Raw genomic sequence first — 27787 nt, forward strand, 5'->3', positions numbered from 1 at the left:
TTCATTGACATGAAATGCCCCGAAGCGCCGATTTTATTTACCAAAATGGCCGCCATCTCGTCGCGGACCGCAATTCATTAGTGTAATTGCTGTTTTTCTAGCATTTTCTCCGCTAACAGTTCATTAAAATTTCTCGTCAAAATAATGTTTTCCCAAACTTTTCTTCCGCTTTTATAGTGATTAAAACCCTGTGAACCCTTTGAGTCATGTTTTCCAATGTGGTTGCCATTTTGCAATCGTCACGTATCGCAACCAATTTTTAACAACTTCCTTAGAGGAAATTTTATTGTCCTTTGATGGAGAACTCACGAGATAGGTAACGAGTTTCCTTGAATCTTGTAGCATTGATGAAAGAGGAAATAACTAAGTTAATTTCGTGAATGCTGATTATCTTTTCGCGAGGCTAAGTCCCCCGCCACACACTAAATACCGCGCTTTGTCAGCCAATCAGAATGCAAGAATTATTTGAGCTATTTTGCCTATTAAACAAACATCTCTTGTAAGAATGTTGCGATGGCATAGCTACGCGCGTAAAAAGGGAAAAAGTTCAGCGCTCTGAGAGTTCAAATAAACGTACAGGAATCGTTGTTTGCCAAGCAAAGTAACTGAAAAGAAATCTCCGCTCGATTCAATTCTATGCTATTTTATCCCATCAGCGCTCTTACTCGAATAAAGTGAGCTTACTAAACAAATACCGAGCTCGAGATTACAACGGCAACGAGAACGCCGCCAAACTAAAAACTGTATGATTAGTTCATAAGCTCCGCCCGTACGTTGTACATCTTGCTACATGTCCGCTTAATTTCAGTTCTCTGCAAAACAATGACGCAAAATAACCAAATTACATATTCAACTGGAGCTAGTTCGTCAAGGGAGAGATATTATAATTAGATCTAGATAATCTGAAGATTTTTAACTAAAATACACCGCATTTATTTTTCACTTAGCGTTGTCCTCGGCGGCGGCGTCGTAACCGCTTAAGCTCCCTAATACCAAAACAACGTTTTTCTTAACTATCAGTTTTCCGTAATCAATCCTGCTAATCGATTGCAGTAATCTCATTTGGTCTTCAAAAGTAAATACCACAGTCCTAATCCGACCGAAGACAAACAAACTTTTACTAGGGATCGATTCAACGAGAAAAATATAATTTTTTGACTATAACTGAACCAGGAATAAACAGCTGATTAGCTGCATATAGATAAAATAAACTTTACGGAAATTAAACTGCATGAAATTTGAATTTCAGGCTTCCATGATAATGATTTTTAGGTCGCTCGGCCAAAAACGTAAGTGTCCGACTTGCTTGACTGAAGTCGGACTTGGAATGCGAGTACCTTGTGGGCCATTTTTGGTAAGCAAAACTGGCGATGCGGGATGAACCGAACGCGGAGTTAAGGTGCCAAAGTTGACGCTAATCAAGTTCACAGGGTCTTCTCCGCCAACTCGCGAATAACCTGGTTTTGCATACTTTAATTGGCCGCGCAGCAAAGCTGGCTGGCTTATTGTTGTTGTTATTTTCAATTTCAAGACTTAAAATAAAAAAAACGTTAGCATGGTTTCAACTCGCATGCACTGTTTCAAATCCTTTTGCGTTATAGGCATTGTCCGTATCACTAAATAGGCAAGTAGACTGGGAACGAGGAAGATTGAGAAAGCTTCCAGCAGCTTCAATTAACAAGAAGATAGCGTCAAAGTTATACTACCAAAATTCCCATAACCGACATGGAAAGAAATCTCTTGAAATTGAGAATAATAATATTCCCAACTGTGTTCGACGTTTGCTTTTCGTCCGTTTACCGAAGAGTTTATCGATTCCTTGCAAACTAGCTACTTAAGCACAAATACAGGAAGCTTATTGATGTATCTTTGACTCCACACTTTGGCAACATGTCAAATAATTTTCCAAACGTTTCGATAATTACTTCCTGCAAATAGTGTCTTCGATCTATCTTGTGAAAATATCGAACGCAACTGCACGTACGATATCAAACTTGACGCACGCCATTCCGTGCCGCGTTCATGCTCGTCAGAGGGGCAAACACTCCTTTTTGAATTTTCGTCAGCCAAAATCAATACACAGAATGTATACGCAGTAGTATTTTTTTATTTTTAATACTTTGTACAGACTTCCCGCCTTCGTTTAATCATTTTATCAAAGTAAATTGGGGCTCAAAGCCGAAAACTTTAACATTTTTACACGAATAATATGTTTAAGTATGAACAATCTATTTTCCTACCTCGATGAAGAATATGTGTTTATTACAATCTGATTGCAATAAATTTATATAACATTTTCAAGAATATAGTTTTAAAAGAAAAATTGATATAAGGAAATGTCGATTTTGTGAATTTTTTCTTTTTTGATTACTTTAATATATAGTTTTTACCAAAAAACCAATGTCTAAAATATTGTTTAACGTCTATGCTTTTTCTCTTTATACTTATACCTCCCTCCAACTGCTTCCGACTTTAATCCTATTCAATTTTACCAGCTTAATCAACATATATTTGCAAACAACGCTGTTTCCCTGAAAGATGTGTACGGCGTTCGCTCGATCGACTTTTCATTCTAATCACTCCCGCAGTAAAGTCAAATACGCGCTTATTTCTCGGTGTATCGTTTTTTGTGTACGTTGCACGGTATTCAAAACCGTTTTAACCAAAGAGTTGGTCTCAATTGGCCTCGAGCAAATCTTGCAAGTGTTTTTGGTTTGAATTCCTCTTCAAAGCAGATGCATTTCGAAGAGTAGACGCCTTGTTACAAGAAGCTCTCGGTAGCCCCGTAGACTAATGCCTGCGTCGTTCAAAATGTACCTCTCCATTTCTTCACAAATAGCGTGCCTTCTGCAGCGTACGGGCAATATTTCCTTCTCGGTGTCGAGCCCTTCATCTTCATCGATTGCAGCTGCGTTGAATTTTGCCGCCTCTCGCGAGCCTTTGTAGCGATTTATGGCAAACTCATCGAAGTCTTCCGCAGACGCTCGCGTGTTTTCTTCGTGAGATTTCGACGACAAGGCACGCGACTCGTCATTTTCCTCTTGCGTCGCGAGTTTTTTGTACCTTCGCGAGCGCATGCTGAACCGACGCGAAACGCAGCCGTGAATCCTTCGATTTTCCGCTTCTCTGGTTCTCATCGTGTCTCTCTGCGCAAAAAACCAAGCGTTTAGGCCTTGCAACTCTTTATTCCTAATGAATGGAATCAGGAAGTTGAAGCGCTTTGACTACTTGCCCAGGAGAACGACTGAAATTGCGAGGATCGCCGTGTCTTTATTTTTGACGGCTTGCCATTGGAAAACGCGTCAAAATCTGACAGGTTTGCATAGTAATCAAACAAAGGGCGCCAACAATGGATACACCTGCTGCTAAAACCGAATATTATTTAAATAAAAAAAAAGGTTTTCTTCCAATTTTCACAAACAACCGTAAAAAATTAAAATCGGCCGAGTGCAAAACTGCTATCAAAATAAGTTCTTTCTTATCCTCAAAAGAAGCAAAATAAATTTTAACGAGATTAATTTTTTTACAAACGCAAAACCTCATTAGCTCGTCCCTGCGTGTAAGAAGAAACTGCTATAAATATTATTTACATTTCGCGCCTTGTGAACACATTTTAGAATTCAAAAACATTTCAAATTAAGGTCTTTGAGGTGTCGAATGGCAAAACCGCTTTTAAAACTTGACAGGTTTTTAAAAGCTAAAATGTGTGCATTGGGGAAAGGTCCATTTTCTCTTCAATGGAGTAATTGAATATTTTTTGTTTGAAATTCGATCGTGTTCTTATTCAAACTCGCCTCAATTTTGTTGGTGTAATGTCGATTGCAATGATTCAAGCAATGGCTAATTGCCTCGGCCCTCGTACTGTTTACGGCTTATAAAATTAATAAATTTCCAGGTAGCTTGATGAATCGCTAAATTCTCCATATTAAGATGTAAATAATATTGCGAATCTGTAAATAAAAATTATTATATTTCAAGGTGCGTTATGAAAAACGCTACTTGGAAAATTGACTGGAATGAAATCAACTCCATAAAGTTATCGACATCATGTTGCAAATTTTTAAAAACAATCTAAAACATAGTGCAATTTGGTCGACATTTTTAAGGGAAATACTGCATGTAGCTATGGGAACTTTTGTCCAGCATTGACGTTGCCATAGTTACCGTCTCTTTTCGGTGACGATGCTGAAAACGTCGTTTCTTTCTCTTGACTTTAGGTAGCTTTCGTACATTTTGGAAATTTGAAAACGTCATTCGCTATATATGCACAGATTATATATATATAGTTAATTACTGTTCAAAAAGCCTAAAAAATAAAGGTATAGTCCCTCTTTTGATCACACAGAGCCCCGAATTGCTTTAAAGCTAATTAATATGCTAGTTGTCGCTAAATAATTTTATGGTTGACTTCGTAATCAATTCTTTTTGCATGTCCAATAGAATTTGTCAGTTTTGCCTCATTTACCTTTGACTAGAAACACCGAAAAGCCGTTTTAAGTCGCATATCTAAGTTAATGATCTGTTTGACAAATCATGCAATTGCTTGTCAGAATCATCCTCGTCTGATTTTGAAGGGGGCTATGACTTTCGCAATAAACCAGATAAAGGAAGCTTTGGCGTCGGTAAAACCTCCATAATCGAACGGCTGCCTACGCGAGTATAGACCACCTGCGTTACTGATATCTAGCGAACCATTTCTAAAATAAAATCCTTATATCAAATTGATCTTTCTTGGAATGGGCTTCATGTTTATAATATTTTGAACATTTGAGACTGGGCTAATTACTTTGATAAAATAATCTATTTGCTCATCAAATGCGCAGTCCCGTCTTTCCGTTTTTTGATCTCACCGGTAACTTCTAAACAAAGCAGAATATTATTCGGAGTGCTTTGTGAATGTTGATTTTTCCGTAGACAAGTGGTCTAGAATCGAAATGAATATATCGTCGAAAATTAGTGCTTTAAATCTATATGGTTGTAAAATTTATTTGCATGTGAAGATGATCTCATTGCGCCAGATTTAGGACGCGCTTGTTTGTAGATGAAGCAAGACATAATTTCTCGAAGGTAAAGGCTGGTTTTCACTAGCTAGCAACGGAGTCGGAGTCACAATTAGCAACCGAGTCTGAGTCGTATTCCGATTCCGCTAATGACTCTGTCTGTCGTTTATGTTCCAGTAAAAACTAGATCGACGAAGGCGCAAGTAAAAGCGGAAGAACAAACCAATCAAAATGCTAGTTCTCATTTAAGGCCCTCCGAGTCCTACCATTTTGCTTGCGACTCTAGATCATATACGATGGAGTCATAAGCGGAATCTGAAGTTCTTTACTACAACGTCGGTTTGATTTTCACGAGATCGCAACGCTCGATCTGGGTTCCAATTACGACTCCGGCTCCGAAAATGAAAATTTCGTAGTACATTAAGACAATACTTTTTGCCAGATTTTCTTTATTCTCATCATCTGACAATGTATTCGTATTGAAAGAAGAAAATGGTAGTTCATTACGTTGTTTGATCACATACAGTAGAACCTCTTGACAGTGTGAATTAAGAAACCGTGAACATTTTAAAGGGACTGTGTCATGTCTGAGTTAAGGACAAAACCATAGCTTCATTTAGACCAAATATGAAACCCGGACGTTATAATTTAAAGTTACAAGCAAACAAGATTAACTTTGAAAATCCGTTTCAATCTTCTTCACTTTTAGCCATCCGTACCTTCTTTTGTATTTTCTGTGTTATTGAGATGTTGCTTTACTGTTTTAAGCATTTTTTGTATATTTTACAGAATTTGTTGGCCATCTCCTAAGCCTAAATTTGTTTAAAATCCGTGATACAGTTCCTTTAATTTATCTTGAATATGTACATTTCTGCAGATAACCATCGAATGGCAGCTCAAACTGCAGGAAATAAAAACAAATGGACAGCAGTGGAGCCAAATGGTTCAGTCATTTTTACGCATAATTAGACAATTATTTTCTTTTCTATCGCTTTCGTAGTATAATAAAAGTGATCACGGTATTCGTATTCCCACTGTGTTAAGGACACGAAGGGGGCAGAGATGAGTGTCCGTATTATGGAGGTAGCAAGTTAACTGTCATCAATAGAGCGGTTTTCACTTGAGTGTCGAAAGTCATTCGCGTTTTCTTTGATTTTGCACTACCACGCTCAGTGATTGGTTTAAAATGTCGCGCCACTTTCTTAACCAATCAGAAGTGAAACCAAAACCAATTGGGACTCGCTCACACACGTTTTCCCGCCCTTCGTGTCGGCTACAAGTATTTACTTCGGGTGGTAACTGTGGCGATACAGTTGTTTGCTTTGTTTCTAAAACAAATTGCAATTTTCGCGAGTGTTAAGCCACACAAAAAGGTAAGGAGTTGAGCTACACGAGGCACGAATTCTGACTCTCTAAAATAGTCACCGGGAGTTGCTGGAAGTGCCCGCATTATAATCGAAGAGGATAAAAGTCACAAATCCCCCACCCCATTATTGCAACAGATAAGTGCTAGCATTTCCTTCAAACTGATAAAGCTTTAAGTACTACTCGATGCATCTTTGCTTTTGACAAAACTTTGTAAGTCGCTGAAATAAACATAGTATTTCAATCGATTATCGACTACTCTTACTCGATATCTGTTGTTTTTCGGCAGGCAACGGAGATGTCCTTAGTCTCAAGAGTCTACAGTTGATAACAACAAAGTTGCCACCTCGCATTACAGTAAATTCACTTCTTTCAGAATTTCTGACACAACCAAATATTTTCTCATTTTTCGCAAGCTGACGCCAGATTGGTTTGTTAATTCCCTTTCAATGTTGTCGCATACGGCGGTGCGGCGTTGGGAAAGCTTTGCTATCGCCATTTCATTGTTCTTCCAGCTAGGGACCCTGCAAACCTCGCTATGGACCGACGTCAAGTTTTTGTTTTGAACTGTTTTTATCTGTTGGGGATCTTTTTTGACTTCCATGTCACCGTCACAAGGGAGTTGGCAGTAACGGAAACCTTGTTTCTTCTTATATACAGCGTTTGTATATCGTGGCCTTTTTCCTCCCGAGGAGTGATTTAAGTGTTTTTGGCTGGAACTATTGCTGCAATGGACACCTTCAGTCTTCAATTCCAGGCTTTCTTGTTGCACTGTTTCGGCGCGCAGTGGTTTACTGACTGCTGAAGAAGGATTCTGTTTTTCGTGGCCATAATGTCGTTTGTTGCTTTGGACGCTTTTGGACCTGAATTTCTGAACTTCTGAAGAAGGCTCCTGGGTTCCATGGGAAGGATCTGTGACAAAATGGAAGCAGCTGTTAGGATTGAAATCCAAGTCCTTTGATTGAACGATTTCTATGTCTTCTGGTTTCCTGACTTCTGAAGAGGGGTCTTGGGCCCCTTGGTAAGAACCTTTGGTACAATGGAAGCTTTCAGGCTTCAATTCCAAATTTTTCGGTTGAAAATTTCTTGTGTGTCGTGGTTTTCTGACTTCAAAAGAACAATTCGAGTTTTGATCACGACAACTTTTGCTGTCAAAGTTTATGCCTTTCAGCTTGGATTCCAGTTGTTCCTTTGGAAGCGTTTCTGTATCAGCTGGTTTTCTGACTTCTGAAGAAGGATTGTGGTCCTCGAAAGAACTTTTGCTGTGAAGAAAACCTTCGGGCCTGAATTCCAAGTTTTCTTGTTGAACTGTTTTGGAGTGCCGTGTTGTTCTGACTTCCGAAGAAACATCCTGGTTTTCAACGCGAGAAACTTCGATTTCAAGGAAACCTTCAGACTTTAGTTCCAAGACTTTTTGCTGAGCTGTCATCGAGTGTGAAGATTTTCTGACTTCCGAAGAAGAATTCATTTTTTCGTGGCAAGAGCTATTGCTGTCAAGGAAACCCTTGGGCTTGGATGGCAATTTTTCCTTGTGGATTGGTTTCGTGTTGGCAAGTTGTCTGTCTTCCAGGGAAGAATAAGAGGTTTCGTGGCAAGAACTTTTGCTGTCAAGCAAACCTTTGGGCTTGGATGGTAATTGTTCCTTGTGGGTTGGCTTCTTGTTGGCAAGTTTTCTATCTTCAAAAGAAGAATATGAGTTTTCGTGGCAAGGACCATTACCTTCAAGGATACCTTTAGGTTTGGCTTCCAACTGTACCTTCTTTACTGTTTTTGTGTCTATTGGATTTAGGACTTCGGACGTGGAATTCTGATTTTCCTTGCAAGGACGTTTTCTGTGGTGGAATTCTTCTAAGGTATTTTGTTGAACTCTGCTTCCTTGTTGCGGTATTTTGACTTTCATACGAGAATCCACTTTTTGGTCGCCAGAAATGTTGCTGAATTGGAAGAATTCATTGTTGACTTCCAATTTGTCTTTTTCTGGTGTTTTGGTTTCCACTAGAGGATCAAATTCCTTGTCGTCATCACATATTTGTCTGTATCGAAAGCCATCGAGATTGAATTTCCTCTGGAGATAGCGAACTGCAGAATGACAGTCGAATGCGCCCTTCAACAACTGCACTTTAGAAATCATGGCGAAAACCACGAAGATCGGCGCGTTCCTGGAAAGAAAAAGAAAGGCACTTCAGTTCATCCCGATATACAAACTGATCAAGTGAAACCCATCACAAAATAATGTCGGTATAATATTGATAAAGTACCTTTACCAAGTACCTTTGCTTGGGTTCGCTGGATTATGCTGTAAATTTTAAAACGTCGTTCCAAAATTGCATGTGCTTTAGTCTACAATTCTGAAATGACCGCCCAAATATTTATCTTCTCTAAGCTATAGTTTTACTAAAAATTTCAGCACTTGCGGCTATCAACGAAATATATGCCAAATCATACAGACTAACATTCAATTCAAGTCCTATATAGATGTTTAAAGAAAGCAAACTTTAAACTCCAACATTATTATTTGACGCTTAGCTAATTTTCAATTCAGGGACAGCAATCGAAGCACAACGTCTGATGATTTACATTTTTGATAGTATGATAGTATGAATTTATCGCTACTTAATAATAAGCTCCCAAATCTCTCTCTCAGAATGGCTCATATTTGGATATGACTTTTTCGATTAAAAGCCCCTATTGTGGAGCTGGTTTTGTATTTTACCGTGTTAGAAGGTGCCTTGAGCGACAGAAAAACTTGCTTTGGGCCTTATATCGTTAAGTTTAGGGACAGTTTTCTATGTGGTGTTTTTTCATGCACCAAAAAATTCAGTCACAGTATCACGTCCAAATAGAAACCCAAAGGTTTTGAAACGCAAATTTCCATCCAAACATACGCCCTAGTAAATAAGCCCACCCCTAAAATAATCCTACCTAAAAGGGACGTTGAGCAAATATAAGCCCAGGGCTCTTTTTCGGATTTAACGGTATTCGTTATAAAGCGTGAAGCTTTACTTTTTAAAATAATAAAAATATCTGGAGGGGAACTAAATCATTGGCAAGGTTGACATGAGCTATCGTGTGAATGCAGCTTGGTCTCCCCCTGGCTCCCACCACTCGACAAAAAAAAAGAGTGAAAATAAACTTCATCAAGCAATAGCCGCTTCACGCCGATTTTCTACCGGTGGACAGTCAGTAAACAACCACGAAATCACCTTCATAAAACTCATAAATTTAAACAAAGCCGGTCAGCGTTTGTGAGAGAGAGAAAGATGATACATTTAACTTTCGAGAACTAATGCGCTTGAACAGAATGCCATGAAAAGATGCCATGAATTTTTCGAATCATAGTTAATTTAAAAGTTATTTTTTTTGTTTTTTCCACCGTTACTATCTTGTTTTTGTTGTCTTTTGTCAGCCGATCATTTTTCGGTATTTTATCTTACTTTCGTTTTAGTTGTTTTTACCGTTTTTGTTAGTTTTTCTAGCCCCTGATAAAGGTTAGGTTTCTCTAACCGGGTTATATTTGGGACAAATTAAAGAATCAGAAAGAAAATAATTTAAGCTGTTTCTTCAGCCTTGCATTTTATTTTATGAAGTTTCAGTAAGTCCTCATCGCAGATCCTGATTGATACATCTGGCTGCAATTTGGTCTTTTTTGTTGAAGTGTTCTTTGGTTGGTTGACATTTCGACCTGGTCTCCGTGATTTTTTATAATGGAGCCTGTATAATGATTGGAAATGAAATCGGGGTTTAGAACTGTCCCGTTAGAATTTACTAGATTAATTGAGTCCCCAAAACTGATCCATCTTGTCATCAAGGCTGATGCACTGTCTTACGCCGAAAGGTGTTCAATTCCAAAATTTGACAGTGTATAGAAGTCAAACGAAAAACAAAAGGGAAATTAGGTTTATAATTTACATCACTCATCAATGTGCAAAGTTGTATTCAGAATTCATGCCGGTTAATTGAAAGTTTGCAGCCTTAAATGGCCGTTTGGGAAACGGTTATACCAGAGTGATATAACGGGCCGTTACTAGTCCCCATTTTATTTACACTGTAATACTGACTATCCTGTTATCATGCTAGCGTTAAACGAAATTAAAGGAGTAGAACCTAATACAAGCTATTCCGAACTGAAGTGAGAGAATTAAATTTACCATTCTGAGTTATACAAGAAAAAAAAGAATTTTTATCACATTATTTTATGCGCTTTAAAGATCGCAATTATTTGCAACATTTCCCTTGATTGTGCGCGCGAAATTTTGCTTCCAAGAAAGAAATTTTTCACAAACCTACTTAATTTCGTTTGGCGAATGCGAAAGTTGTCGGTCCACCGACAACTTTCGACAAACTTGTAAGCAACTGTTACTGCACCCCAAAAAGTTTGTACCGATATTTACTATACGTTCCTTTTGTTTCGCAGAACGGCGATAAATTATATGTGAATTTTCGCGTGATTAAAGTTATCTCATCTCCCATTTGATTACTTTTTTTCTGCACATAGCTTGGTTTAGGGAGGAAATAAATACATTTGTTCCACTTACCGTGGGCAGGGCATACTTTGCCGAGTAGTCTTTGAAGAATTTGAAGCCGAAACTTTGCCTTAACCGAGAAATGAGCTTTCAAGCGCTCGAAACCATGGCCTCAGTCACCTGTTTTGGCAGCAAAGTTTATCTTGGCTATTTAGCATTAGCGACTTCTCAGTTTTCATTAAACAGGCTGTTCGACAGCTGCTTCATTAGACAAAAGTAGAATCGATTTGAATCATAAAAGCATCAATAAATTTCGCTCAATCACCTGACATTATTACCTAAACTGATGTCAAAAGATGCGTTTCGTTTGTTTTGGCAACAAATGATGCAAATGGTGGAAAATATACTTCAATTAGAAACAAATTTGACATCTCTTGAAAGGATGTTTTTTATGAGTATCTCCTTCCTTCCATAGAGTGTATATTCGTAAAAGTTTAATGAGTGAGAGATTGACTATTTTCGCTTTATGTCAACTTATCATTATATATATATTGTAGTACTGATTGCATTATTGCCATAAAAAAACTCGTCTGATCTGCCCAAGAAGCTGTGCTTTAAAGATCAACACCGAGAGCTTAATGAAACCATTTAAAATATACAGTTGTTATATATATATAAAAAAATTTAATGTTTACTTCTAGGAACAATTCAGCAGCTTCGTTTTCATTGAACATTAAGTCTTTTTGGGTGATCTTTCTTTTCCTTCAAACAGAAAACATACAGATATCAGCATCAAACTTTTCAGTTTTTTTTTAAATAACATATACTCATATATATTTGAATCACCAAGCATTTTTGAACAAGCACCAGGAAGAATCAAGAAAATAAGAGGATACGGTGTCGGGGAAAAATAAATTTTTATATTGTTCAGTTGAATATTTATCCGTGTCAGTGTGTTACGTTTTCAACGTTATCCCCTCGGTTGCGAGTTGCGCTTATGAAATGAAAGCAAAAGACACGAAGAGACGGTATACAGATCTACAGCATCAGCAGCAAATAGATTTGCATTTGACTTAATCGCTTAAGTTTTCAATGCCTATTCAGAAAGTTAAGACGGATTAAGCAACTACGTATATTTATGTTTTAACCGATATCAATCAAATAAATAATATTTGCCAAACGGCATTTAATTTGACGCTTGGTGCAAGTTAGATGACATAATGTTTCTTTCAATCACATATCTGAATAATTATTATCATAAATCGATCATTGTTATAAATACAATTGAGAATATGGCTCCTGGGATTTTTTTTTTTTTTTCATTTTCAGACAAACGGCGAGGGATCGCCGATCGAAATTGTTATTTTTTAAAAAAATGGCAATACGCCCCCGTCTTATTTTTGTCCAAAAGACTTTTTTGGTGAGCGTTAATTCGTGTGGGTTTACCTTTGGGTTTGAATTTTGCGTTTCAAAAAATGGTCGGTCTTATATTCGGAAAATACTAAGCATCTGAAAAATTTAACGCAACAAAACACCGGTACCAAGCAGGTTCTGCAATCATTAGCAAACGGATGAAAATCAAAAGTCTTTGAAAATCAAAAGCCTTTGTCGTAATGACACAAAATTAGCCCTCGGCATTATATTAGGGAAGGCGTATAATTGGAAGGGTTTTGGTCCCAATTTTTGGGTTGATTCTGGGATGCGTTTTCCACTGGAACTGTGCTGTAATATTTGAAATCGTTCTTCGACAGTTGACGCATGTACAGACTGTACTTGACACATGTACTTGACACATGTACAGACTGCGAACCTTTTTTTACATCAAATCACAATTACATTGTACATTCTAATCGTGGACCCGACAACAAAGCAGGAAGAGGAGCGAGAGAGAGGAGGAGCGCAAGAAAGAACAACAGAAACCGACAGCAAGAACAGACGAAGAGAAGCGCCAAGGGAGGACAGGACGGGGAGCGAACGTCGTCGAGAACGGAGCGGGAGGCGCGGGGGAGGGGGAAACAAACGCCCGAAATCAGGGTCCAAGTAAGTGCGAGAAGACGTGGATTGTGGTAGGCAGAAGAGACAAGTCGCCAAGCTTACGTTGGACATTTTCGAACTCACGAATGAATTAATTAGTTCTATTTAACAAGTTGACTAAGAACACAAGTTTTCTATGAGCGAATAGCAAGGAGGCGGGACCGAGTTGACTATCGCTTATAGAAAACGTCGGCGAGTTGCCCAGTTGGTACACTATAAGGTGTTAACAATCTCAAGTATCGGCAATGCGTGGGTGATCGTGTTTTATACCATGCCATGAAAATACAACCAATCAGAATATAGAAAAGCCGTTGTATATTCTATGGTATTCAACCCAACCTTCCCATCGTATACTGCGATCTTTTTACCCGGCGAAATTTAGTTGGTGTAGTTAGTGCATGGTATAAAATAGTTATGTAACACTTTCTTGTCACTTTCATTTTCTTCGTATGCGTTCACACGCGCCTAAAGGCTCGTGTGTAATGTAAAACCCGAAAATACAAATGATTCGTGGGATATTCCATGGTATACCACTCGAAAGCGTTGCATAACTACGGGGGGGGGGGGGGGGGGGGAGAGAGGGGGGGGGGGAGGGGGGGGGGGGGGGGGGGGAGGGGGGAAGGTAGTATGTAACAGGGAATAGACATGCAGCAATGAGTGAGCCGAATACGCTGAACACATATGAGCCCGGTTTACAGGACTAGCCCAGTTACCGAGATCTCGCCTCGCTTATTTTTCCTTTGTAAAAAATCCATGTGTTCATATTAGAAGGCGGGCCAGCCCGGTTACCGAGACCACGGTCGTACAAACCGAGATCTCGGCAACCAGGATGAAAATTTTCCCATATTAACACTCCAGCCCGGTTACCGCGAAAACAACTTCATTTTCGGAACTGGGCGGTCAAAATGGCATAATCTTGCCTTGTATACATTTCCACTTTAGAAGTATGTGAATTTGCTTTATTAGTAAAGTTGCAAGTGTCGATAAAGCTTCGAAAGTCAGTTGCGAACGATGCAACTTTATGTGTCGTCATTTTGGTTTTGTCTCTTGAATTTCATCCCAGTCAATAGGGCTGAAATTTCCCATATGGACAGACGACAAAATTAATCCCGGTAACCGTGACAGCCCGTTTGCCGGGCTCTTATAAAGAGGCCTTCCCATTTAAAAATAGGCTTATTCATTTATGGTTAACTGAGCTGGTCATAGCTAAAAGGCGAGATAAAATGGATGATAAAGAATTCGTTTTCACAAATAAATTCTTGCCGCCAGGTTTTTGAGACGTCGTTAAAATACCGGCTTTTTCACTTATTTGTGAAACAACTGCACAAGCTTAATTTATTCTTAAAACTTAAAACTCTCTAAAAAGAATTGCTGTAGACGAAAACCCTTAAGTCTAAATCGGTTCAAATGTCGTCCTATATAGCCTAAACCTTTTTTCCTTTGACAGTGGAAGCTATAAAGGATCTTTTCAGTTGTTGAACGTATCTAAAGCCGAAAAACTATCAATCTTTGCAAATACTGTATTTGTACTCTTCACCTATGGGCCCGGTTGGTCATGTGGTCGTATATACCAGGCCTGGAATAATCGCTTATTAGCCCTTGTCCTCTTAGAAGCTCACTACGATATCGGTTTGCGCTTAGCCTTTTGACTTACCTGCTGGATAAACTGTCTTGTTTCGTTTACGCTGTACCGTACTGATCTATGACTAACTGAACAAACTGAGAATTCTGTCCGTTTGCAGAGTTTTCACCGCTAAAACGTATGACTTTCAACAGCTGTGACGTATGCAGATCACGTAGTTTGGACAATTATACGTTCTAGCTCTTTCTAATTCGTGTTTTAATTAGAGGCTTAGAATACTATTTTATATTTAATAGTGAAGAAGGAAGTCGAAATTCAATTGGAGCAGACGTTGGTTGATATGGACTCGAAAAATCTAGAATACCTGGTGTCAAAGAGATCATCATACCACATCAAAGGATAAATTTACTTTAAATTCATATGTAGCTTGAAAATCCATACTCTAGAGCTAGTACAAAAACATGACATCAACTTATCGAGAGCCGAGTGCAGCATAAACAAATTTAGTGCTAAGTTAAAAGTCGTTAGACAAAATTATTAATGATGTTGGCAGTGACTATTCAAGCATACGCAATTAAAACATATCATATAGGAAATAAAGACGGTAAATGAAAAGAAAAAACGATGAGACAGTGATAATGATCGCTCCAAAGTACGGTTTTATTGCTTTTTTTCACAGGATGACAGGCACGTCTCTCGTACATGTACCGAGGACTCTATGTACACGATAGCATCTATGCTTGGTAATCGCATGTACTACGTTTGCCTCGAAGGGCGGTTTGTGAAGTTTATCAGTTATATAACTGCACAACTATTCGGATGGACATCTTTAGAAACATAAATCCGTCAAATTAAATCTGCGTAGTTTGGTCCAATTAAGCTAGTCCGGACCAAGCTTACGTCACGTCAGATCTGGCCCACCAATCAGCAAATAGATCGGCACCTGCTAGCTTTACGTCTCTTTGAGATCCTCTACGAGATCTACTAGCTGTTTGCTTTGGCCGGAACCACACATTTCCTCAACAAAAAACGCCCCTAGGTATTACTGAAAACTCACCAGAAATTGGCTCATCGGGGGCTCCTGAAGAAACCATTATTACGCAACAGTGAGAGTAATACCCTAAGACTTAAAATTGAAATGTGGTTAAAAATGAACTAAGATGTATTATAAGCATCTTTTAGCTGTCGCCTTAGCCATTCCATTTTTACAGCACTGCCACAGCTGAAAGACAAAATCCCGGTTGCAGTGCAGAAACTGTGACTGTGTGCACACCTGGTGTTAACTTTCGTGTCAGAACATCAACTTGGGTCCTCCTTTGTCCTTTATTCTCTTGAATTATTCTTGCATCATTTTGGGCCCCATCCAGCCACAATGTTCCCATTCCACCAAAGGAGTTATGCGTTGTAACAGCCAACTCCCTCTTAAAGGTTCCATTATAGTCACCTTTATTCTCCGGAGTTGGAACGATGAATTTCATTTTCAACATTGCTCCAGTTTGGATAGCTTTTAGGCATCTTAGACGATCGCGTCGAATGGGCCAGTGGCTAATGTTTGCGAACTGGAAACCTGTCGCTTCGGTAAACTCGAGATCGGGAAGAGTATTGCGCAACTTTTGATCATAATCCGGTGTCAGAAGTGTCCAGCATAATGGTTTAGGAGTTGCAGGATCATCGAATATTGGTTGTGCCAAAGCAGGCAGAACATCATGTTGTTCACTTTGTAAAGTACGATTTCTCAACAAGATCATCTCCTGTGAAATGGTTTGCTCAAAGACTCCTTTAACGTATGAAATCAGCAGTGCAGACATCTGTGCATGTCCTAAGAGGCTTGGATGATAACCGTCGGAACTGAACAACTTTTTCAAATCCAATTTCTTGCCATTTTCTTGAGAGCATATCACGTTTCTCCAACGTAAGGACGTTAATTTGTAATGCTGGGCAATGGAAAGTCCTCCTTCATCTTCGGAGTCAGGACAGTCTTGACCAACGGCAGTCTTGTAGTAATTACCCGCGAAGAAATTGACAAGTATCAGCGCTGGATTCGATGGAAGGCTCAGTATTATCCTGATCAACTGTTCCAGTGGTTTTGCTGGTGCGAATTCTCTTCCGGTGTATCTTTTGTAGTCATTGGCTGCAAGCTCCCATATGACGATGTCCGGAAGGGACCTCATGTAATTTTTGATGCAATAAGAAAAATATTCGGAATCGGTACCCCCAATAGCAACAGCACTGATCTTAAGCTGCGACGCAGTAATGGGTGTCACTGTGTTGTTCCACCAGTCGCTGAAGGCCTTATGGTAAACGCCTTCGACATTTCCGCGGTCCTTCTCAAGCCCACCCCCAGCCGAGATCGATCCACCAACGACAAGTACATTTAGATCAGTGCCAGCAAGAGCCTTCTTAAAGACCCTCTTCAGCCTTTGGGCTGACCCTAGATTGGCTATTCCAGAACGCAACATGCTGGGAGTGATACCCATTTGGTCAAACGATCTTTGGTAGTAAATCCAACTACTCATGAAATCTCGAGATAATGATATTTCTAACGACTTGAGCTCGTCTCTATAGAGCATATTCAGATCATCATTTTCACTTTTCGATGTAACGTTTTCTTTGTTAGAGGATTCGTTCGCGATTTTTAAGGATGGTCGGAGTTGAACTTGGTTGTGGATGGTTGCATTTGTGGTCACATTCTTATATTGTGACTGGACGTTGACTACTGTTTTATTTGCACTGGAGACAGTGAGATTTGAGGAAGAATTCTTTGCTTTTTCCACCATAACAGGTATGCCTTTATGCACAGCTGGCCGTGAGGAATTGCGACTGCGATTTTTCATAAGGTCTCTCAGCGACTTTGGTGATACCACAATTATAACTCTGTTCTTTAGATCAGTAACGTTTTCCTTTTTGGAGGCTTCGGACGCAAGGACTGTTTCTGGTGGAGGTTTGGGTGCACTTGAAAAAGATTCGCTTTCCGATGGAGTGGGTGTGGTTCTGTTTAGTTCATTAGATGGTGCTGTTACGCCAGAACTTACCAAAGTTATAAAATCCTCCAAGTATTTAGTCAGTGATTCTTCTTTTGAACCATTTATACCCTGTTTTGGAAGGACAAACTCGGTATGATTTGCATCACCCCTTGCAAGAGGAATCGAACTGAATTGCTTCGTCTTGATCCCAACGGATTCCATACTTGTAGTCGTTGTTTTATTGTCAAGCTGAATAGTTTGGCCTTTTAAGGCGTTGTTATCATTTTGCGACTCAGTTTGATTGTCAACATTGGAATGCAGCCGTTTACGAAGATCCGTTTCATTCCCAAAGTAGCTCATGAGCACTTGATGAGACGACTGACCATCATGGTTAGACGGTGATGAATCTGAAGTATCTCTGAGCTGCATAGAACCGGTGCTGCGAAGTCGAGAAGCCAGTCTTTGATTTACAAAGTTGACGCTTCCGTTATTTTCCTCAAGAGGTCCGTTTACCAATTTTTCAGTGTCACTTCCATTAGCACCCTCCTTGTAAGGCATCTTGTTTTGCAAGTTGCTTGAGTTTGGAGCAATAGATAAAGTTTGGTTTTCCACCTGAATACTCCTAACGTTGCCTACAACGTCTTTACTGTTCTCAAGACGTACAGCAAAAATCTTTCGACTGGAAGCACCTGGAAGCACTGAAACACTGGAAGCAGTATCCTCGTTTGGTTTATAGGGGAGGTAGTCTGCATTCATATGACCGCCTACATTGCCCCAATTTCCTGCTTTTCCATCACCTTTTAGGTCCTTGAAAAACATTCCTTTGTCTCTACCAATTCCTTTTTGATCGCTTTCTCTGCCAACAAACAACGAAGGAAATCTAGAAACTTGTTTCATCATCTGTTGTGTATCTTTGAATGCTGGATTGTTTCTATAGCTGGTACTTTGTGCAGGGGAGGAGATTCCCTGGGTCTGCCCATGTAGATCTGTTAGCTTTTCCTTAAGACTTTGATATTCTTTAGACCAGCTGTCTAAAGAATGGTTTCCTATGTTTACTTGCAAAGGGACTCCTAGTTTAGACACAACACGGACGATTTTCATTTGCTGTTGATTCTGTTCATTGTCCTGGCTTGTAATAAACGGGTTTTGGCCATGTTCAGGTTGCCTGCCATTATATGGTGTTATATTTTCGCTGTTGTATCTTTGCTTTGAAGGCTTGTCTATTCTTTGCGTCGCAGGCTTGTCTATCTGATACAGAGAACCATCTTTAGTACCTAGTTCCCAGGGAAACGTCGAGCTACCTTGGCGAGAGCCACTAAATTGACCTGCACTGTTTTCCTGGACCGACTGTTTATTTGGCGGTGATCCGTATGCATATTTTGACTCAGCGTGTGGCTTTCTTTGGGAGGTAAATCTGTCCTGGAACAAAACCGTTTTATTTGTACCTAAATCCCATGGAAACGTCGAGTTACCCTGGCGAAAGCGACTGAATTGACTTGCGCTGTTTTCCTGGACCAAATGTTCATTAGATGGTGATCCGTATGTTTTTTCTGACTCAGCGGGTGGCTTCCTTTGAGAGGTATATCTGTCCTGGAACAAAACCGTTTCATTTCCATCCCTTACTTTTCCAAAAGGTTCCGAAGACGCAGGCTCTTCTTCAATTATAGTAACATCATCTTGCGCACCAGTTGTGCTTTGTGGACCTCTTTGAGCGGGTAAATTAGACTCATTTGTGCTCATGCTATTCATGTAAAACTGGTCAGCTTTTACAGCCTCGGGACGATAATTTACATTCTGCTCACTCGAATGGACTTTACTGCTGACAAAGTCATTAGTTGGCCTTTTTACTCCTACGCTACCAGGCGGACCACTGTTGCTGTTAACTTCATTTTCACTTTCTGATGGAGGGGGAAATGACACTCCAATGTTTGGGCTCTGATCTCCTTCGTCCTGCTGATCAGTTTTGTTCGCGTTAGCATTAATGTGCCATGGCTTTATATGCAAGTCATTGCTGTTATCGTTGTCTATTTTAAACGCGGTCTCGTTACTTTGATTGCTAAACGAAAATAAACTGTTACTCGCTGGTTTAGGTTTAAACATGCCATTCTGATTGTACCAGTGCAATTTGACTTTGGAAACATCATGTTGTAGGTTGTCAAAATGTGTAGATGGAGACGGAATCGGCGGATGATCACCTTCAGTGGGCGTTCCCTCCGGTCCCTCCTCGGCGCTACCCGTCAGAAACAATTTCTGTCCATTATCCTTTGTATGAATAGGCTCAGTTTCCTTCGTCGTGTTATGGTAATATGTTTGAGTATTCGATCCATCAAACATTTTTAGCGTATTTTCTAGATAACTGAGAGCATGGCTGGGACGGGTAACGTTCCTGCTTTCTGGCAAAGGTTCTGGCAGAGGCAAATTTGTTGGGGCATAAGTTTCGTTTGCAGCTTCTTCATTTTGTGTAGCCTCATTGCTCTGGGCAATTTGTTGTTGATAAGTGAAGTTTCTCTGAACTTGTTGGATTGCGTCCCATACAGGTTTACTGAGTATAGGGCGTGTTTCTTCATTTGAATTGTCGTCTTCATTGTCCTCAATGACGGTAACATCATCAGGCGGACGGTTTTGACTGTTTTTACCATCTTCTTTGTTTTGGTCTATGATTTCAACGTCGTTTCCTTTGTTGTCGCTGTAGGACGATGGAGGTTGCTTAAGGGCTAACCCACCTTGTGCTTGAGGCATCCCCGCACTTGTACCCTGGTTTAGCCTGGAATCCGCCTTTGTCAGCGCACCAAGAACATCGTCCACTTCCTTGCCTAGTAATTGAGATTCTTCGTTTGCTCCTTCACTTATACTATTTTCTACACTGGTGTATTCATTTTTAGCTTCATCTGAACTAAGGGTGCTGTACGAATCTGTGTCTTTCCCATCAATATTGTCAATGACGGTGACATAATTGTTGCTGAAACCGTTTTGATCTCTGTTGTCCGAATTGTCATTAGCAGTGACTTCTTGGTATCGAGGGCTTTCAAACTGATCTTGTTTTGCACCAGTGTCTTGATTGTCCTCGAGGAATTCAATTTCTTGACGTGGTTTCACTTTTATGCGTTTGCGAAGCACTTCTTTGAAACGCTCAATTTCCTTTTTGTGAAGTGAACTGCGAGGTCTTGGCTTTCGATCAACAAACCCAACGCCATGGTTACTCGTCAGCGGATTACTTGTTCTTGCACTATGGTCCCTCTTGATGTTTTCTTGCGTTATTTTAAACCTTCTGTCTCTTGATACAAAAGTAGTTTGATGAGCAATTTTTCGTCGCTCTTTGCTCCAATCCTCTCGATTGATTGTCCATTTTTTCACTGCATGTTTCAGTAACGGAAGGTTTCCCAAAAGTCTTTTCTTCAGAGGTGAGATCTTCCGGCGTTGTTTCAACTTAGTTGTATATATTTCATCTCTGTCGTTGTAGTGGCTACTTCCACGACTCAGTGATATTAACACGTTCAGCGTTATAAGAAACGCAAAGCAGGTGATATAGACTTCTCTCATTGTTGTTTGTTTATGAAAACTGTTTGCTTTGGTGATGCCATTGTGGTCCAAGTAAAGCTAGCGTAGAAGAATAATTCAACGAGGTTCTAAGGGTTGATCAAGCTCCATGTTTCTGTGGAAAAAGAAATGGAAATTTATCAAACCATCCAGTTTGTAAAAACAATGATTTGAACCCTTCCAAAATAAGATTGAAGACAAAACATTGACAAAACAAATTTACAATATGTTTACAAACAAAACCATTTCCTTTACTGAAAGCGATTTCTGCAGCATATAGCTATTCAAACTCAAAGAGCAGCTGATTTTATCCCCTGAAAAAATTAGATCCTGATTGGATAGAATATCTTAATTAATTGTAAAAGTTGTGTTGGTCAGTTTTATTCACTGGATAAGGTTCACGATCTGTTCGTGTGACCGTAGCCAATTGGGCGAGAGGGGAAGAGGGGGCACAATAGAGAGGTTAAGCATGACGTTAACGGCAGACGGCAAACGGCAAATATAACTTCTGATTTTGGGTTCTTTTCTTCTAATTCGTGAATAAAGCACACAAAAATGGAATATTGTCTTCTACTATTCATTGCAAATACAAATAATTTCACTCTACTATTTACACAACTGAAGAGAGACGGCAAAAGTTTCATTTTTGCCGTTTGCCGTAAACGTCATGCTTAACCTCTCTTATTTTGAAAGAAGACAAGCTACGAGCCACAATGAGCGAACAAGCAAGCGATGACTTGTTTGTACTCATTTAATGAGCCATATAATGCGCCAATTCAAGTGAGTGACCCAAAACGTTTTTTCCACACAATGAAATGGTCCGTCGTGCGCTAGCAGGTAGTACAACAGGTACCACGACTGTTTTAAAGTAACTCCAAGTAGACATAACGAATGAAAGAAGCAATAATTATTGTTTTGTCTATTTCGCTTGGGTACCTTCCTTCCCTCTTGCCACAGCTTAACAGAACGGTGCGGGCGATATTTTGCACTAACTCTGCCAAAAAATGCATTTTTAATTGTTAGCACGAGGTAAAACGCGCTGCTTGGGAAATACCACACGGCTTTGTTATCAAAACTTAATCTACGTTCTAGTTCTTGCAGACCATGCAATTTGAAATCGTAGACAAAACAATGGCCTCCTAGGTCTGTTACGTTCTTCAATCAACAACGCACTTTTTCAGACCCGTAGCGATAAAGAAATAATTATACTTGTAGACACAACATACCTGATTGGCTTAAGGCAGGACACCGTTCAGTCAAAGAGACCGGCTCGAAACCACAATCATGTCAATGGTGGCACAATTTGTGTTGTTGCTCCGTCGATTGTAAGTTTATAATCGTTGATCCAGCTCCATTATAGGAAAATTTCTTTGACTTTCAGTGTCAATTTGCTTTAGCGTCGAGTTTTTACACACAAAAAAGTTCAAATCAATTTTGAAGTAGATCACGTCAGTTCTATTGATAAATACAATTTCTGTCAAAATTTGCGCAAAAACGCACAAGTGGTCACGTGGGAAAAGGAAAGATTCCGATTGGTTTCTTAGCTCCTTGGAGAAAAGCTTCAGTTGTTGAGTCCCGTTGCCTGCTCTTTAATCCGGAAAGCGAATTTCGTCACGTTGCTTGGCGGATCCGCCAGGACTTCGAGTATTAATTGAAATCATTTCTAATAGTATATTAGAAATGATTCCAAAGATAATTACTAACATCTCTAGTGGTAGAAAATAACAATATTACTCAATTTCCTGATGGATTTCGTCTTAATTTCTCCAAGCCCATTTGTACTCCTTGATGGTAAAAGGGTCTGTGAGAGTGAAGTGTTTTGCCCCTGTACGCAACACAGTGACTCCGGCCAGAGCTCGAACCCGCAGTCAACTCGAGCGAAACGCGCGAAAAAATTTTCACTTATAAAGGACAGTAAAAAGCAGGCACCATTTCCTAGAATAACTGTTTTAGCTTCTTCCGTCTGCCAATCATATAGCACCATACAGAAAAAGAAAAGTGGTTTCCAAGATAATCTAAACAAGGCAACCTACAAGGTAATTATTGAGAACTCTTTGTGGCCATTGCAATGTAGGTAGAAGCACGAAAACAATTCACGAAAGTTGTATTAAAAAGCCGCATGTCATCGTGGTGGCGGGGGAAGGGGGGGGGTGCCCTAGATCTCTCCCTACACAGGAAGGTGAACTTGAGTATATACTAGTTATCCAACCGCCCTTACTCAAATTATAAATTTGTTGCAGAGGCAGGGGGACTCAATAAGGCCAAGACTTGCTAAGGGTTCATTCAGCCGTGAGATAATTCTTCTAATTAACAACACGATCTTTGGTTTACCAAAATACTTTAATCTTCCTTTGTGCAAGTCAAAACCTGAACATTAAGAATCAACTAAACACTGTTTATTTCATAAGAATATCAACATAATTAGATGATGCATTACAATCCAACAGACTTTTTACATGGAACAACTTATAAAATTAATGCAGGTCGAGTGAAATTTGCCTTAAAACCCAAACTTAGAGCTAGAATTTAGTTCTAAGGCTAATTTATTAGAAGGGTATCCAGTTGCAGTTAGAACTGCCATATGTGTCCAAATCGTCTTAAAACAGAAAAATCAGTAAAATGGCAAAATCCATTCTTTAGTTGGCAGAATGATTGCATTAGTCAGGTTGAATACTTGAAATTTACCACATGCACTCTATACTAATAAAAATCTCCTTTTTAGGCAAATTGCCTCAGTCTTTTTGGTTATAACATGGAGGTTCTCAGATCATGGGAATATGGTTAACACAGTGCATACCAAGAAAACAAATTCCTTTTAGATTCCTTGTTCCATTTTTTACTGGTAACAGTTTGTTTAGTTTCACCCATTTGGCAGATTTACGGTGTGCTCAAAAGAGAAAGGGGGTAAAAATGGGACCTCTCTTGCTAAAAACTAGAATGTGGGAATGAAGTGTGAGGTGGGGGAACAATTTTTTTTTTCAGGCATGCATTCAGCAATAAAGGAGGATGCCCTTGCCTGAGATCCACCACTGATAATAAGTTTTTGACAATAAGTTTTTCATATGGATAAAAAGAGGCTCTAAGGAACTTTACATAACAACTAACATGAATTTATTTGAAAGATACAAGTTCAAAAGTGTGAATACCAATCAGGGGCGTAGCCAGCTTTTTGAAGAGTTGTAGGCGTGGTCAATCGGCCCGTAAGTGTTCCTTTTTGAGGGGGTAGGGGCGGATGAGGTACGCCGAGGAAGGTTTTTTTTTATCAAGACTCGAAAATGATTTCTACTTCACTTTCTGTTGATGTTATGTGTATTTTACAGCACATAAATTATAACATTTTATAGGAAGGAATTGAGCCAGTGTTCACTCATTCCAAAATAAACGCACTTGTCTTTTCTGGCGCATGCAATTGTACGTTTGTCTGTCACCTGGCTAGTCTAGAAGGTTCCCGAGTTTGCCGTTGCTAGACGAGCCTTGATCTCATCGTGAAAGAGTAGTTGCAAAATATATCATGCTAAGGTTCGTTACAACTCGCTTTCTATTTCACCTTGAAAGCATTTCAGCCTGAATTTTGTGTTATCTTACATTTAAAAATACAAGGAGGTTGAAAAAATTGTAGGCCAGGGCCTATGGGCCTATAGGCTCGCTACGCCCCTGCCAATATAAAAATTCTGAAAGAAAAGGCATCTTGCAATACATTTCAAACACAACTACTTCAAATTCATCATCTAGTGATGATTATCAGTTCTTATTCCCCCCCCCCCCCTTTACAATGTAGTACAACTGCAAAGGTCTGTATTAAGTGAATGTCAACAACTGGGGGAGGGTGGGAGTAACATTTGTGCAAGGCATGTGAACGTCTGTAAAAAATAGTATACCCTTCAAATTGGGAGTATCTTGTCAATTTCCTAGCTGACTGTAGCTGAATAGCTTTGAGAATAAACTTTCTTTCATTCATAATTCTTTCACCTTAGATATGTATGTATGGAGTCCAGAAAGATAAGTTGCATGCTGAATTAGAATGAAATAAGCTTATATAACACTCTTTGTATCAAAAAGAAACTCCTATAAGTAAAAACTGTACAAAAAAAAATTGGTTGAACATGGCCCTCCATTACCCTCAATTACCAGCTGCTATTTGAATTTCCAGACTGGACTCAAGGACAGACTTGAGAGATACATGTAGGGGCTCAGTGTAAAAACGGGCAGTAGTGATTTTTGGCTAAAATTAAACACCCCAAAAAAAAACAACTCTGATTTGCCAAAAAAAAAAAAAAAACAATTTGATGCGAGTTGAGCTTTTCTGGTGTCATTGTTCTGACAAGCGTTTTATCAAAAAACTCCTAAAGACACTGCCAGGATGAAGCAAGTTTTTTAGCATATGTCATATCTCATAAACAAAAGAGAAACTAGTGAAAACAAATACAGGACAATGTTTGACACACATTAACAAACCTGCATGTGAAATTTGGAGCTGTTTTGGTGATGTTTAATATTATAGCCAAAAATCACTACAGAACCGCTCTTTTCCCACCGACCCCTTCAAATGAAGTGTAACCCTCCATGGGGGTAGAGAAAGAAAGAGCTTTCTGAACCGACTTTCCACCTTCAGCTAACAAGGCTTATTCCTGTTCTACCAGCTCACATTTATCTAAAACCTCTCTTGGTATTCTTATGGAAGTCACTGTGTAGACCGTATGATCATCTGAAATACTCGAACAATGTTCCCATTTGTTCTTATCAACATCATAAACCTGCAGGGCAAAATTGTAGGGCCTTCCTTGCTCTGAAGAGGAGCATGCTATTGCAAATACCTTCCCTTTAAAACAAACAGCACTGGAAATAATTTGCGGTGCACCCATACATTCAATCTTACTCCAAGTGTTTGTAGATGGGTCATACATTTCAGTAAGATTTGCATGTGTAAATCCTATCCTTTGAGTACCGGTAATTCCTCCAAATAGGAACACCCTACCTCTAACAACTGCACCACAAGCACTGACTCTCTTTTCAAAGATTGAAGCAATTGTTTTCCAGCAGTTAGCTTCAGTGTCCAACCTTTCAACCACATCCAGGGATGTGGTGCCCTCTGAACAGCCCCCTATTGCATACAAAGAGTTTCTGTCAGCCACAGCACATACACCGTATCTTGCAATGCTCATGGCTGCTACCTCTTGCCACAGGTTTGTATCAGGATTGTATCTATGCACACGGTCAGTTTGAGGTTCAGTTTTACTCCTACCACCAACCACATACAAAAAACCTTGAAAACTAACAACTGCTGGATGGCTGCATGTATTTGCCCCTGCAAAAGACTTAACAGGGGTCCAAGAGTCAACTAATGGGTCATATCGCTCCATTGTACAATCACCTGTTGCATTTACTCCAGTGGCATATAATTTGCCGTGACAAGTGCTCATGACAGACCCAGTGGGTGGTCGCCTGGATAACGTTTCTGTCATATCAGTCATCTTGTACCAGTTGTTCGCTGAAGGAATAAAACAAAGCGTTTTCTTATTTTTCATTCCACAGGCAACAATGGCATCTTCATATGTCTTAAGACAACTTCTTGGTGGCTGTGCAAAATAACACTCCTCTGAACCATATGAAAGCCCTTTCATGACATCTAGTACATGTGCTGTGCACGTTGCACTGTTTTTCACCAAGGGATGCGGTAGAATGACATTGAAAATGTAGCTGCGTGAAACGTAAACAAGACGAACGTGATGAAACAACTCAAGAAAGCTCTGATGTTTTCTATTCTCATCTCTTTCCATCCACTTCACAATCACTTGGAAAACTTCTTCCTCTCCTTTCAGGATGATGTCATCACTTAAAATCCACTCCTCCACTTGTGTCACGCTCAAATTCAGAAAATCGTTAGATTGCGTGACATCGATGAAATTTGCGAAAGTAAAATCCCTCGCACTTTTCTGCAATTCAGGACACTGATACCTCTCGGCGAAATAATAGGCCTTGATACAGTCTGAAGAAGACAAATTTTGTGAAATGAACTTACTTGAAAGCTCTTTCAGGCTTGGGACGATTAAAAAATCAGCTATTTGCAGCAAATCGAATGCATTGTGTTCATTGATATCAACATGTCCTGTGTACAGATACTCCAACACTTCTGGCATCACAGCTTTGCTCGTCTCTTCCAATCGGATCACTCCTTCTTTCTTTTCTTTCATGTCGCTTTTGAGAGCGTTGAAAAAGAACGGACTTGCTGCACATAACACGATTCTGTGAGCTTTCAAACGAGCTTGATCGTCACCGGAGCCAACATCTAGAATCACATCGCAGAACTGTTCGTTCCTTCGCTGAATATCGAGGCGTTTCATCATTTCCACACAAAACTGTTCCTTGTCAGTCTCTGTGATAGGTTCTGATGACAAATCTATAAACATGATGCACAACTACCAGAAAAAGGCAGAAATCGAGAGAGTTAACAAGAGAGTCTTTTGCGCGTTTTTCCTCTGGAACGAACGCGAAGGACTGGTGCGATTATTTTCACAGGTGTCCGCTGTGCGAATAAAAGTGAAATTCGGCTCAAGCGCACTGTGGCGATGTAGTCGTCGTTTTTTTAGGCCTGGTTTTCGGGTTTGCCTCGGTGTAAGAACCTGTGATATTTTTCTTTTTTTTTGGAGCTTTTTTTTTCCTGCTTTGTATTGTTTTTGACGTTCTTTGTTGCTTTATTCGTTCTTTGTTTTACGTCACCGGTGAGTTTCACAGGTTCTTACACCGAGGATGAGCCTGGTTTTCACTAGCGACGCAAGCACAAGCGCAAGAATAACAGCTCTTATTTCACTACCGTGAAAACGGCTTCGACTCAAGCAAAAGCGC

The 27787-nt window shown here is 39.7% G+C and overlaps 3 protein-coding genes across 3 annotated transcripts; all 3 read right to left on the minus strand.

Moving 5' to 3' along the window:
* Positions 1–5107: 5107 nt before the first annotated feature.
* Positions 5108–11004, minus strand: LOC144654250 (uncharacterized). Its single transcript, XM_078514333.1, has 2 exons — positions 10901–11004; positions 5108–8524 (listed from the first exon to the last, which is right to left on the minus strand). Exons 1-2 carry the CDS (start codon positions 10912–10914, stop codon positions 6718–6720), a joined length of 1821 nt encoding a protein of 606 aa, XP_078370459.1. The 5' UTR covers positions 10915–11004; the 3' UTR covers positions 5108–6717.
* Positions 11005–15080: 4076 nt separating this feature from the next.
* Positions 15081–22340, minus strand: LOC144655603 (uncharacterized). The gene is made up of 2 exons (XM_078515889.1): positions 22171–22340; positions 15081–21059 (listed from the first exon to the last, which is right to left on the minus strand). Exon 2 carries the CDS (start codon positions 20945–20947, stop codon positions 15650–15652), a length of 5298 nt encoding a protein of 1765 aa, XP_078372015.1. The 5' UTR covers positions 20948–21059; positions 22171–22340; the 3' UTR covers positions 15081–15649.
* A 974-nt stretch (positions 22341–23314) lies between these two features.
* Positions 23315–27416, minus strand: LOC144655653 (kelch-like protein 11). Its single transcript, XM_078515945.1, has one exon. It carries the CDS (start codon positions 27349–27351, stop codon positions 25567–25569), a length of 1785 nt encoding a protein of 594 aa, XP_078372071.1. The 5' UTR covers positions 27352–27416; the 3' UTR covers positions 23315–25566.
* Between the last annotated feature and the right edge of the window lie 371 nt (positions 27417–27787).

The sequence above is a fragment of the Oculina patagonica genome, chromosome 5, assembly GCF_052425735.1.
Source record: "Oculina patagonica isolate OP01 chromosome 5, crgOcupat, whole genome shotgun sequence".
NCBI lineage: Eukaryota > Metazoa > Cnidaria > Anthozoa > Scleractinia > Oculinidae > Oculina > Oculina patagonica.

Excerpts from the sequence above, each read along its gene's own strand:
- LOC144655603 (XM_078515889.1), bottom strand. The coding sequence starts at position 20,947 with ATGAGAGAAGTCTATATCACCTGCTTTGCGTTTCTTATAACGCTGAAC.
- LOC144655653 (XM_078515945.1), bottom strand. The coding sequence starts at position 27,351 with ATGTTTATAGATTTGTCATCAGAACCTATCACAGAGACTGACAAGGAA.